The sequence below is a fragment of the Hippoglossus hippoglossus genome, chromosome 6 (assembly GCF_009819705.1).
Source record: "Hippoglossus hippoglossus isolate fHipHip1 chromosome 6, fHipHip1.pri, whole genome shotgun sequence".
In the NCBI taxonomy this organism is placed as follows: domain Eukaryota; kingdom Metazoa; phylum Chordata; class Actinopteri; order Pleuronectiformes; family Pleuronectidae; genus Hippoglossus; species Hippoglossus hippoglossus.
Window position 1 is genome coordinate 14,248,297 of NC_047156.1, and position 13,419 is coordinate 14,261,715.

General features: G+C 45.9%; 1 protein-coding gene across 3 annotated transcripts in view; it reads left to right on the forward strand.

Moving 5' to 3' along the window:
* The window catches only part of otud7a (OTU deubiquitinase 7A), a 43,442-nt gene extending 34,557 nt beyond the window's left edge, over positions 1–8,885 (forward strand). For all 3 annotated transcript variants that reach the window (XM_034587459.1, XM_034587460.1, XM_034587461.1), the window contains exons 11-13: positions 4,551–4,665; positions 5,226–5,310; positions 5,710–8,885. In XM_034587459.1, coding sequence (XP_034443350.1) covers positions 4,551–4,665; positions 5,226–5,310; positions 5,710–7,266 — 1,757 coding nt within the window. In that variant the 3' untranslated portion in view covers positions 7,267–8,885. The remainder of the gene's footprint in view (positions 1–4,550; positions 4,666–5,225; positions 5,311–5,709) is intronic.
* Positions 8,886–13,419: the final 4,534 nt, after the last annotated feature.

The following is a 13,419-nucleotide window of genomic DNA, read 5'->3' on the forward strand; positions in this document are numbered from 1 at the left end:
CTCACATGCAGGTCCTCTAATCGACAAATAAAGTGCTTCTCCTTGACAACCAGCGTTAGCAGTCACGGCACTCTTCTGTATCTGACTCAGTGGGTGGAACTCACTTGTCATTTGCGTGGGCAGCCGGCCAACTCCGTGTCTCCCCCGGTGTTTTTTCTCACCCTCAAATGCGGATACACTTGCGCAAATGCTCTTTTTCTTCCTCTCTCTGTCTTCCTCCTCCTTCTCTTCCTCTCTTGTGCTCGTCTGAGTACGTACTATTCTCAGCCCATAAACACCAACCTAGTCATTAAGGCAGGGGTATGATCACTGCAGACCAGCAGACAGACATGATCACTAACCTGCCACTCCTGCCCTGAGGTCATTCCCTTTTGTGCCAGCAGCACATGAAAGCCAGGCTCCTCCACTATTCTGCACCCTTGTATATTGGCTGTTATCATGTGGCAGAGAGGCTTCTCCTTTTGTCCACCAGATGGTGCATATGTCCAAAGAACCCACTGTAGCTGGAACACAACCCCACTGCATGACTGTATTTAATTATTCTGGTGCGCTGTGTCCTTAGACAGGATCCGAGTGAGTTTCTGTCTGCAGGCTGACTCCCGGACGTTATGAAAACACTTGTACACTTAGCTAGATGCATGTGTATGTCATGTGATGTATCCCATGACACACTAATGATACAAATCCCTGCTACTCTAGATAAGTTTATCTGCAGTTTTATGCATTTTAAGTTGTATATTATATGACTTTATTAGAAATGGCTGGTGCTCTTATCATTTGTAAATTGAAAGAAAAGTACTGTGTTGTCATGCTGCCTCATATCTTGTACGGCTGAACAGATGTCAGCCGTACAAGCAAAGGGTCAGACAGGCAGACCTAATCTTCCACCGCCAATTAGGGCAGAGTAGCCCCAGTCTGTCTCTAAGCCCTCATGACATCGCCACATATGGGCAGGGTCCTGGACCGCTGGGGCCCCAACTAACCAAGCCTCTCTGCTGACAGTCAGGCCACTGTGTGGACGTCTCAGGTGGAGGGCTGCTCTCAGTTTTCCCCAGCACAGCGAAGAGCATCCGAGGGGCATCGGGCCTGTGTGTGTTCAGGTGCCAGAGGCTGGGTTAGAATACTGGCTCTTTCTTCAGCCCTCTGTATGGAAGATTATAGCAGTCCCTCCCAGTAACCTGATTCTAAATCACACTGACACGTCACGCTACTGCCCCTTTTATGGCCGGCCTGCATGACTGCTGGGGCTGTTTTGATGGTGGATGGTGAAAAAACAACAAGGGAGGGGTGACTGAAGTCAAAGGTTACTGCTGATGGTTAAAACTTTTTGTTTATATTCTGAGTGTCTCCCAAAAGAGCAGTCAAGTGGTTTCCCTGGTGAGTTCATCAGGTGAACCCAGAGTCCTTGTGCACATGACTATGCTTTCTATCAGCCCATTTACCGCTCACCTGCTGTGTGATAATGATCGGCTCCTCAGCAGATGCCGTTGGCTGTGTCTTTTATCAGCTTGTTTGCGCTCCTGTGGTTAAATGACGTAAGAAGTGGAACTGGCCCTCTGGAAAACTCTGAAACGATTTCAAGCTCTGGTCCCAGTACCAAAACACTTCCAGGTTTTCGTTGGCATCCCATCACCAACCCTCTGACACCCAAGTGAATTAAGTAAATGGTGGTCTTTTACACAAAGACCACCTACAGTACATAACATCGCAGTGTACCCATCCAGGTCTGGCAAGCCCCCTCCTCTATCTATTAAAGACACCCAGTGTATTACTCACCATGCACTCGTTGTAATTAAACCAACATGGCAATCACAATTAAAACGTTATGTGTTGTGGTTTCATGTGTAACTTCAAATGTGATGTAATTACCACCACGGTTCCGCTGTGAAAAAGCTCAGGCTTGTTTATATGCACGACTGCTGTTTACTCTGGTGAATTAGGCCCCTTTAAAATCTGCAGCTGTGCGGACTGACCAAAGTCAGGAATTCAAATTTGTGCGTTTTCCAGACAGTACAAATTGTTCTTGAATCGCAAAACATAGGAAACATTGGCTCACTGCTCCTGCTCTGAATCAAAGCTCGTAACGGGAGACTCTGCTCATAGAAGGGAGTGAGCGACGAGGGAGGACTCACTCTCATTCTGCTCTCACGGCACATGGCAGGATGGAACTGAGGGCTGCACAGTAAAAAAAGACAAGTTAAATATATCTATATCCAACCAATTCATGTGAATAAATTCATAGAAAGGATATCTACCTCATTTCCAACAGCTGTTTCCTCACTGAGTACACCCAAGTCTCCCCCTCCCTCCCTATCGCTCAGACTGGACCCCCCCCCCCCCAACCCTGCGATTCAGAGATGTAAACTGAGCAAGGCGAGGCGGGCTAGCAACTATGATGCTGAGTACACAGCTCGCATACCACAGAGGGCTATGATGTCATCCATGCATAAGCTATGGGAGTCGGGTCATTCAAGGACGACGCAACTAGGCTGCCAACAGGGATAGTAAATACATTACAGCACACTTTAGTCCCCCAGAGCTCAATTGGCAGCATTGAATCTGTGAATCTGGACCGGGCCCAAAGCGGGAACAACAGCACACACAGCACTCTGGAATGGGGAGAAAGAAAGACAGCTGCATCGTGGGAGCCGGGACACAGACCTCCACTGCCTGCTGCATGACCTGAGTGGGAACTGAGTGGGAGCTATATAACTGGTGTTATGGTGTTATGGTGTGTGTGTGTGTGTGTGTGCGTGTGCGTGTGTGTGTGTGTGTGATTTTGAATTATATTGCCCTTGTGCATTCTAGGAAAGAACCTTCTGCAAGTAAATCCACTTCTTTTCCCTCCCACTTTTCAGATTTGCCCTGCCAATGCTCGTATTTGTCTCTGTGGCTGCAGCTATTACTCAGTCCCTCATTTTAAGTCGATGATATAAGATGCATTGTCGTTGGCAGTCATTTACCCAGCCTGACATTCTAGGGCAGATATCTTTCTCAACAAGTCTAGTCCGTCAGCAGTGCTGCTAGTGATACAGTGGAATGTGTTTCCTTAGCTTCCGACTGATGGTGTGAGATAAAAATAAATAGCAATGTTGACAGTGTTAAATGTGCTCGCCCGGGTGTGGCTGTTCAAAGAACTTGAGGCATCATCAAAATACATGCAGCACCAGTATTTTGACACCGAGCACGCTTCATCGTGTGCTTTGCACCCGAACACAGGCCGTCAGAAAGAGACACGACAGGGATGGAGAGGGGCTTTGACCTGCAGTTCCACCGGGGATGCAGTAGGGGCAGTTGCTGCTGGTGTCCATGTCTGTGTGGAGCCTGCAGAGCAGCCTCTTGGCAGTGGAAGAATTGATGAGGCAGGGAGGAGACTGTATCTTCCATCTGGGGCTGACAGGGAAGGCTGGAATGTCCTCGGCCTGAACAGCCTGCCTCTCTCTGCCGTCATGTGGACAACAGCCCCCACACTAGGAAGCCACGCGAGCAAGCACGTGTGGGTGTCTGTTTTATGCTCTCCAGTGATTAGTGATGAAAACCTCTTCCTCCCAGTAAGGAGCCGATCATATCAGTGGAGGATGAATGACTTTTCTTCACCTCTCCTGCTCTTAACCTGTACTCCTGTGTCTGATTGCACTCTATTACCAAACCAATGAATCATGTGCAGCTCCGATCAGCCGAAGACATACTCAGTTTCTATAAATCAAAGCTGCTCTCTCATCATGCCAAGTTTAGATTCATTTTTTCACTACCTGTGCCAAGGAGGTACACCCCTGTTTGTTTGTAAACAAGATTTCACAAAATCCGCTGAATGGATTACTAGGTGTTAGATTTGTTTAGGTAGGTCTTGAATATAGTTTTTAATGCCCATTTGTGTTGCAGTTCTTTCTCAATGATACAGATATTAGCATTCTGTAATAAAACTACAAACAAGACCAACGTGGAACTGATAACTGCCAGTCTGCACAACGCCAAGGTCAGAATTTGTTGGAGTGCACTCTCCTTGGATGCCTGAGAGATGATGCATAATGTCTCTGACTGTAGTTTTATAAAAATAACATTTCAAGCGTTATTGGTTGTGTAAGTCAATGTGGGACTCCCATATCCCTTCATATCTGTTGTATTTGACATATAGGGCTAAAACTTCACTCATTATGGTCTGAAAAGGGTCCTAAAAATGTAACCTGTGGAAACCTGCAGAAAGCCTGATGACACCTAATCAGTTGTTGTTTTCACCTGATACGCCCAGAAGAGACCACCGTGAAGGACATATTGTCTATTATTTCATGTTGTTTTCTTGTCATGAGAATTGTTTTGTATTACTGATGCAGGCCGTATATGGGCCCAAGGCTGGAGGTTGCCCACCTCTGCTTGAACCCATACTGACAGGCATCTGGGATAATTAACATGGCATCATTCCTGTGAGGCCTTGTGGTGTCAACTCAGCTCTGACACCACAACGGTCTTGTGGGAGAACGGGTTGCGTGCGATGTAGTCTCCGTCGGTGAGGCGACACGGAAGTAACCTTTTGTTAATCTCATCTCTTCCAGCTGTTATCCCTCTGACTGACTCGGAGCACAAGCTGCTGGCACTCCATTTTGCCGTGGACCCTGGCAGGGACTGGGATTGGGGGAGGGACGACAACGATAACACCAAGCTAGCCAAGTAAGTCCTGTATAGTATATCACAGCGTGTTGATGCTTATCAACAGAGCAAGTGACTACGAAAGCAGCTCGGAGAGAAGGTGAGAGGGTAAAATCCGCAGGCGATGGCAGTTCTGTCCAGTCTACACACACAAGGCTGTATATATGTGGGGGATTTAACTTTGATTACGGGCTCCGGATTCAGGTTACTTCAAAGAGTGAGCAGAGAGAGAACAAATTGTGAGTCACGTCAGTCATCCATAGGGTTTTCCAGGAATGGCCCCACTAAAGCAGCAACACCCTCTCTGAGTTTAGCAAAGGCTTTGTGTAAGGGTTTCTGTTTCACATTCCTGCCGGTCAGGGGGTTAGCTTATCTTTATACAAGCTGCAGAATGGAGAATACAGATATATAGGGAGAAGATGCTTTAACTACTTTCTAATAGCACCTCTTTGTACAACCTTTAAAAATCTGAAACTTCCAAAATTACATGTTGCACTAGACCCTTAAGCGCACTGTTGATGCCATGAAGACTCCTACATCACACTGCTTGTTTATAATCGTGAATATATTTTCTCCCACAGTCTCATCTTGTCTCTGGAGGCCAAACTCAACTTGCTGCACAACTACATGAATGTAACATGGATTCGAATTCCATCTGAAACAAGGGTAATTTTATTTTCTTGCTCGTGAGGCGTTCGTGGCCGTTAATTTAGCTCGGGAGAGACTCCTCCATTCCAGATGTTCTTTAAACCACAGAGTCCAATCAGTCAGTGTTATTTACTGTCAGAAGGCAATAAACCTTCGGCATTTATGTGTGTAATGAATATGAATCTTCAGATTACAGGCAAATTAGCTCTTGTGTGTGTGTGTGTGTGTGTGTGAATTTGAATACTTATAGAAATATTTTAGAACTCTCCACTTCTAAATACCTGAAATCAAAATTCCATGAAATTCTGTAAAGTGCAGAAATCAAAATTTAATGAAGTTGACCCTGAAACATCATCACCTCTGCTCTGATCTGTGTTTTCTTCATTGCTGTGTGTGTGTTTGTGCGTCTCTGTGCAGGCTCCCTTGGCTCAGCCAGAGTCTCCCACAGCCTCTGCAGGTGAGGACGTCCAGTCTCTGGCAGAGTCCATGGACTCTGACCGTGAGTCTGTCGGCAGCAACTCTAATGTCAACACGGGCAAGCCCAGCAAAGAGAAGGACAAGGACAAGCAGCGCAAGGACAAAGACAAGAGCCGAGCTGATTCCGTAGCCAACAAACTAGGTAGCTTCAGCAAAACCCTGGGAATCAAGCTGAAGAAGAACATGGGAGGGCTGGGTGGCCTTGTGCACGGCAAAATGAACAAATCCAATTCTGGCTCAGGTCGTAGTGGGGAGAACGGAGGGGAGAAAGCAAAGAAGAAGGAGTCTAAGACTAACAAAGGAAGCAAGGAGGAGTCGGGCCAGTCAGCCAGCTCTACCTCCTCTGAAAAGGCCACTAGTCCCTCTCCTACAGACAGACCCTCCAGCTCCTCCCCCACGGAGAGACAGGACAGTGCAGGGAGAGTCTCAGGGGACAAGATCATGGAAAACTGGAAATACAGCACCGATGTCAAGCTCAGCCTCAACATTCTGCGGGCCGCCATGCAGGGGGAGCGCAAGTTCATCTTCGCCGGCCTCTTGCTCACCAGCCATCGACACCAGTTCCACGAGGAGATGATCAACTACTATCTGACCAACGCCCAGGAACGATTCAGCCAAGAGCAGGAGCAGAAGAGGAAGGAGGCCGAGAAGAAGCCCCCCACCACTAATGAGGTGGCCGCGAAAAAACCTGAGCATGAGAGTGTCTTCCAGAGGGAGAGATCGGACAGCTCGCCTCCGGAGAGCTGCTCTCCTGTCCTGCCCCACCACACACACACCTACAACCACAACTCACAGCCCCCGCTGGGTCTCAAGATGCCGGGAAGGAACAGTCCCATTCCTGCAGCCCCCCTAGTATGTGTCCCAGTGCCCCCCCTCACACCGCCAACAGCCTCACACCATGTCTCCCACCCAGCCCCTGCGCCTTACTCCTCCCCCAGTATTGGTGCTAAGAGACCTGGGCCTTTACCTGTGTCTGCCCACTACAGCCATACACCGCCCATCCAGAGGCACAGTGTGATTCACATACAAGATGTCAACATGCAAACCTCCATCTTCCAAGATGACCCCTATAAGCCTGTGGTGGGCACCCTAAAGACATGCGCCACCTACCCCCAGCAGAACCGCACACTCTCATCGCAGAGTTACAGCCCTGCTCGCCTGTCAGGGGTCCGCACTGTTAACACCATGGACACCCTGGCCTACAATATGCCGGGCGAACACAAGTCCCACACCTACACCAATGGATTTGATGCGGGAGACATTCAGGACTGCCTGGAGTTTGCTGATGAGGACAACTCATCTCACACCTGGCTCAACCAAGACAAAACCAAAGGGCGGAGCTCTGGAAGCCCTTTGTACTGCTTTCAGCAGCGCCGCTGCAAGAGGGAGAACTGCTCCTTCTACGGCAGGCCAGAGACAGAAAACTACTGCTCCTACTGCTACAGGGAGGAGCTAAAACGCAGGGAGAGGGAGTGCAAGGTGCAGAGGCCTGCGTAGCCATCACCGCCACTTCAGCCACTTGTCAGCAAGGCCACAGGAGACTTGAGGGAAGACACCATCTGCACTCTGCATCAAGAATATCATGATGGCAAACATTTTCCTATTTTGTTGAAGAATGCTCTTGTATTCCTGTCACCCTTCCCTTGTTGGTAAAGATTATTACTTTATGATGGGGGATGCAGAACTTGAAACAGTGAGCAGCTTTGGCCAGATATTGTGCGATTGTTTAGTTTGATTTCTGTCTCATTGAATTTAGTCTTTTACTTGTTTTAGAGTAAAAGTCATCTCTGTGATGTAACTCTCTGTATGTGAGGGAAAGGTCTTTATTTTTCAAAGTTTAAAAAGATTTGCATCTTATCTGGAGGGAACATTTTAGCTCTTTTAATCAGTTTTAATGCAATACCTCTGCTAGGTTCCTCAACATCTCTGTGGAAAATTTGTAGTTGTTTTGCAATCAAAGTAAATTCAATGGGAGATTGATATTAGACTTTAAAGCAATAAATTGGTGATTTTTGCTACACCCTCTCCCAGTTTTGTCTATGCACCAATAATATAATTACTGTAGGTTATCTGTGTCTTGTAAATTGTAAAGGATTGTCACGGTGTGCTTTTGTAAACAATTTGAACTACAGGAATAAAAACGTGTAAGCATCATAGGTTGTAATGTTGGATTAGGATGACATGTAAAACTCTCATTTGTTACGTGTTAACCTTCGTCGTTACCACAGTGCAAGGGTTAGCTGTATCAGAGTCGGACGCAAAATATGTTGCAGGATTTCATTTCATATTTTTGCCCGTAGTCGACCTCCTAAAGACCACAAGCACTGCCAAAACTGGCTTCTTAAAAAAATTTGATTCCAATTTTCCAACTGTTTTTTGTGCCAAATACTGAACAATGTGCATCGGACAAATTGCTTTCCAAATATGCAGTGTTTTATGGTGTGTGTCTCTGAGTCGCCTATTAACTACTTTATTCAGTCGATGTGTTAGATGAGAAGAATTGTGGGTAGTGAGAGCAGGCCGATGCGTATTTGTCTGACGTGTGATTACGTGTCTCTTCCCCCTCTACACACGCCACACGATGTGCAATCATGCTATAGGCACTATGTGGTGACCTGCAGTATACATGTGTCACCCGTCCAGTGTGAGATTGTGTGTTCTTCCTCCATATCTAGAGGCCGTTTAAAAGAAGCACCTGCTGCTACGAGCACCTCAAGCCTTTGTGATCATCAGTGCTTTAATCAATCAGTGGGTTTGTGAAGCCCCGGGCCTCCAAGTGCTTTCTGCTCATTCGACATGACTACTGTAAAGATGCAGTGTTTGTGTTGCTGTTTGTTCTGGTGATGCTTGGATAATGTACCATGCTGTCCTTAACTAAGTGTGTGTCCTGGCCAAGGATGTCCACTGCTCCCTCGGTTCACTTCTGTCTCTCTCCTGTACACATTTACAGTGATGCTCCTCTTTGTTCCTATGTGACCAGTTCATGGACTCCCACCATGTTAGGACTGTAAGATATGATTTTGTATTCCTTTAAGAGTTTTACACTACTTTAAATTATTAATTTGCACATTAGGTACAGATGTAAATATGAAAAAAATAGTTTATTGTTACAAACATGGTGTGTCTGTGTCTTTTTTTACATATTGTTAGGATTGTAAGTAATATTTTTTAATCAGTACTGCGCTTTGAGAGTTTTAGGGTATTTTATAAGAATCTAGGAATATGTAAAAACACTGCAATACACTTTTTACCAGCGTCTTCTTCCCATCTCTAGCCTTCCTTTCTTTTTTCTAGCAGGGCCCTAAAGCAGATGGTTATGGGAGACATTACTGTTAGAACTTAACAAGACACAACACACAATGAAGCCTGTAATTTCAACTGTTGTAATCAGGTTGTTTTACCCATAACACTCAGCCCGTGAAAATAAACAAAGTGAACGTCAGTGTTATCTCGAGTTAGATTAGAGACTTTTAAAGGCCTTACAGGAGGCCATGAGTTGCATTAGAGGAGTGAATGAACATCTCACCCACTGAAATAATGGTCAAAATGCAGCAGAGGCCGAAAATCTGCTCTAAAGTTCCAAAAAGGTTTGATCTCATAATTCCTATAATGACCTCTTCTGCTTGGGAAATAGTGACGCCCTTTTAAATGACCCACCGTCATTCTCCTGACGCGGGCTTCCCATTAAAAGTGTCTGCAAGCTGCAAACTAGTTTACATTCATGACATCACTATGACATCACTGGGTTTTTCTGTCAGACTACACAAAGCTCACACTGAGCTCTAAAAGATGCTATAACGATGTTTTCACAGGCCGTGCAACGCTCCCCCAGACAAATAAACTGGTCATCATGTGGACAATTTGGGCCGCGCCCCTTTAAGAGGCAGTCTGAAGTTTTGAATAGGACACTCTGATTTATAAGACTCAGCATTAATGGGAGGTGATTTATCTTGGGTCGGCTTATTGAATGAGACAGAGCTGAATGAGGGGAGAAATCCCACCAAAACGGGTCTGAGGTTAGGGAGTTGAGATTCTTTGGGGTGAACTGAGAAGTGGGGCAGCATTCCTGACCGAGAGCTGCAACTCTGCCTCATTCCTCCAGGGACGCTTGTTCACCAGCAAGAGAATGGACGCCTAGGCGTGGAACCAGTCTTTGAAATGTCCTCTCATTCCCTACGTTGGTTAAATCTAGTGAGGGCGTGTCACACATCGAGACAAATGGAATGAAGCTTAGCATACACACGATTCAGAGGATATTCACATAGAGGTTTAGTCATGTATTCGTCACTGTAGATATGTTAGGATTAATTTACTCAAAGCTTCTTTTAATCTTCTAACGCAGAGAAACGAACAGCTCATGAGAATAGCTCAGTAAGAAAGGTTTCATCCTGGTGCATTAAAGCTTTTTCTAAAGGCTTCCAGTCAGATTATCATCCCTGGTTTTGTACAAGGAACCATGATTTTATAAATATTGAAAGTCTGTATGGTGCGAGCTGTGAGGGATGTTTCAGTGCACTTTTGTCATGGAAATCTATTTCCACAAACTTATGTCTGTCTGTGTGTGTATCGCATATCTCACGAAGCGTTCATTTTATCCACTTCATACTTGGCATGTGTATTGTTATACGCTCCGGGAAGAGCAGTGTTGAATCTGGTAGAATTTGAACAAGCGGGACGTTAAATATTAACAAAAGTTGAATAAACAATCGACCAGTTCAACAGCCTGTTGGGGCGTCAGTCATACGTTGTCTAATAAACTACAGCAATGGTCGGAAACTGGGTCAAACCACTGGTCAAAATCACAGCCAGATTATTTTGATAGTTTTAATATTTTATATCACCATATTAAACTGACACAGACATTCTGATGATCTCTGTCATAGCACTTACATTCATATGATCACTTCCTCTTTTGCAATTTCTCTACAAAGTAAAAGCACAACATCCGTTTTGTTGCTGCAATGCTTTATATATCAGGCTGAATTACAGAATTTTATTTTGAAAAGTAGGGTCTGAAGAAGGTGTCTGTTGCTTAGATGTCCTCTAAAATACTAACTTCCCTTTGCACCACAGACTGTTTATAATAAGCTCTGCACACAACGTCCAGCACACAAACAATAAAAAAGTGACAGTGCATTGTTGACCTGTATGAGGAGGACTCACTGAAGACAAGGAATGATTCTGAAGTAGCTCCGGAGCTTTAACACAAAGAGAGCAGGCCATTCCAAACTGGCAGGTTTAGAACAGGCGCTGCACTAGTATCTCAAAAGCAATTAAATGGATTATCGCGCATTTCTTTTACAGATATTCATAGTCACCTGAGGATAAATCCCAGTGACTCTGGTTATACTTTTACTTTTCATGAGGTCAAAATTGACGAGTTTATGACTGAACACCTGAAAGCGAAACTTAGCCGTTCCTGTCAGCCACACCTCTCCCTTGTGTTTAGTACTTATTAGCAATAAAAGAAAAGTTTAAGATAAGATAAGTCCCTAATATCTTCAGTTGTATTGGATTCGGCTCCTACACTGTTTACCCCTGAAACTCCAGCAGTGATTTGTTGACTCAAACACTTCACCCACTCCTCAATCAGCATATGGGTGAGTATGAGTGAATTATCATTTTGGGGTGAACTTTCCAATAAACAGAAAATGAGTATGAAGTAAAGATTGAGTGTTTACTTTGAGTGTCCACTGTCTGTACAGCAGCTTCAGGCTGAGTTGGTGGAGTGAGAGTGAGAGTGGGGGGCGGTTTTGCTCGGTGGGCAGAGGCCCGTTATGTGTGGGATGACTTGCATAGCTCTGGCTGAGAGGAGAGTCTCGTGACCGGGCTGCTAGAGACGATCATGTGGGTTAGACTCTCCTTCCCAACTGTTGCCCCGTGCTTCGGGTCACGGTTCTGGCAGCTAATAATACAGACTGACTTGTTAAGTTTTGAAGATGAATTACATCTCCACGTGACGCCTAATATTAGTCACACAATGGCACACGAGGGTCTCTTTCCTCACAGCGATATTGGCCGAGATCTTGTATCCTGCATCTTCCGAGAACTGAATGGGAGTACATTGTCTACTTTCTTGGATCCCCTTTTCTCAGAATTTCCTTTGAATTTGAATGAGGGGACCTCCCTTTGCTTCTCAAGGCAACAAAGAGCTCTATCAGGCATACAGCGTCCGTTTGGCAGGACTCATGCTCCCAAACAGTACGGCGGAGCCATCGGGTTGTCAAATTCTCTCTCAGTTCTCAACTCGTTCTGGAATCACGCAGGATGCCCTGATTCTTAACTGCCTTCCCTTTCAGATGCATCTCTCTCCTTCCTCACGTAATTAGAAGCCATTACAGACCTTAACATAACGGTTCATAAATATTGATTCTTATGGTGAGCAGTTGGCTCATTAAGACGAGGAAATTAAAATGTGGGACAATTACGCCTAACCATGGGTATGTAAATTGAATATTCAGATCCTCCTTGCACTATTCTCAACAAGCTGTTCTCATCAACTCGACTGTAAGCAACTCCACCTGACAGTATTTACAGTGCTGTTGGATTTTAAGCAGGGATTGCTGCGTTTTGAAGTCTGTGCTGCAGCGAGTGGTAATGCCAACCCCCTCCCCACCTCCCAGAGCTAAGCCTTGTTCTCAGCCAGTGCCAGCCTCCAATATCTGAGCTCATCCCACCCGCTCCGCAGGATCTAGCGCCAGCCCTGCCATGCACTGCACTTGAGAGTGGGTGGCATCACATGGCCCTTCAGCCTGCCTTCTGGGGCTCGGCATGGAGGGAGACGGACACACACACATGCATGGGCCTCTGTGTGATTAGGACCACTGCTGCTGCCTCTGCCGAACACATCTCCCTCTTCTTTTTTTGTGGATTAACTCCACTGAATCTCAAAGTCAGCGATGCCCACACACCTCAGTGGAGCATAGACCCGTTTTCCAGCCTGCAGAGCCTCCCACGCTCTAGACTGTGAGTGTGTCGAGCTTGGGTGCACCAATCAGCGCCGGGTAACACCTCCCACCCACCCACCCCCTCGTCTTTATCTTCCATCTCTCTCACACACCGTACTGTACTTTCTCTGGTACAATGCATTCAAAATAACTGATGGTCGAGGTCCTCCACGCTTCCACGTAAGTTCCTGAGATTGCTCTGCGTGGTAAATTTCACCTGGAGATAATAATCCAAAGATAAGGTGTGCCTGAGGTGATAAATCAGTCAAAGTGAAACCACCTCCTCTGCCCCCACATCCTGTCTGAAGGGTGTCACCAGCAGAGATGAGCGCTCAAGGCTTTGTACTTTGCTTTGCATCTGGAGCAATTTAACTCACATGAAAGAGAACATGTGTCATCTTGAAAATACACACAAACCTGCAGCCCAGAGAGAACACGTGTCTCACCCATGCAACCGGTACAAAGATCTCTCTTGTAGTATGACAAGGTGTGTGCTGGTGAAACTCGTGACCAGAGGCTCTGCAGGATTTGTACATTTAGCAGCTCAGTTTTCCTTGACAACATTTCCCTGCCACTATTCAAAACGGGTAAATAGACCCACATTAAAACTAACCAGGCATATTAGCACACAAATATAAAAACAAGCTCCGGGAACATGCTGGCTATGATGGCACATCAAATTGTGGCAATGCCAGGGGCGGCA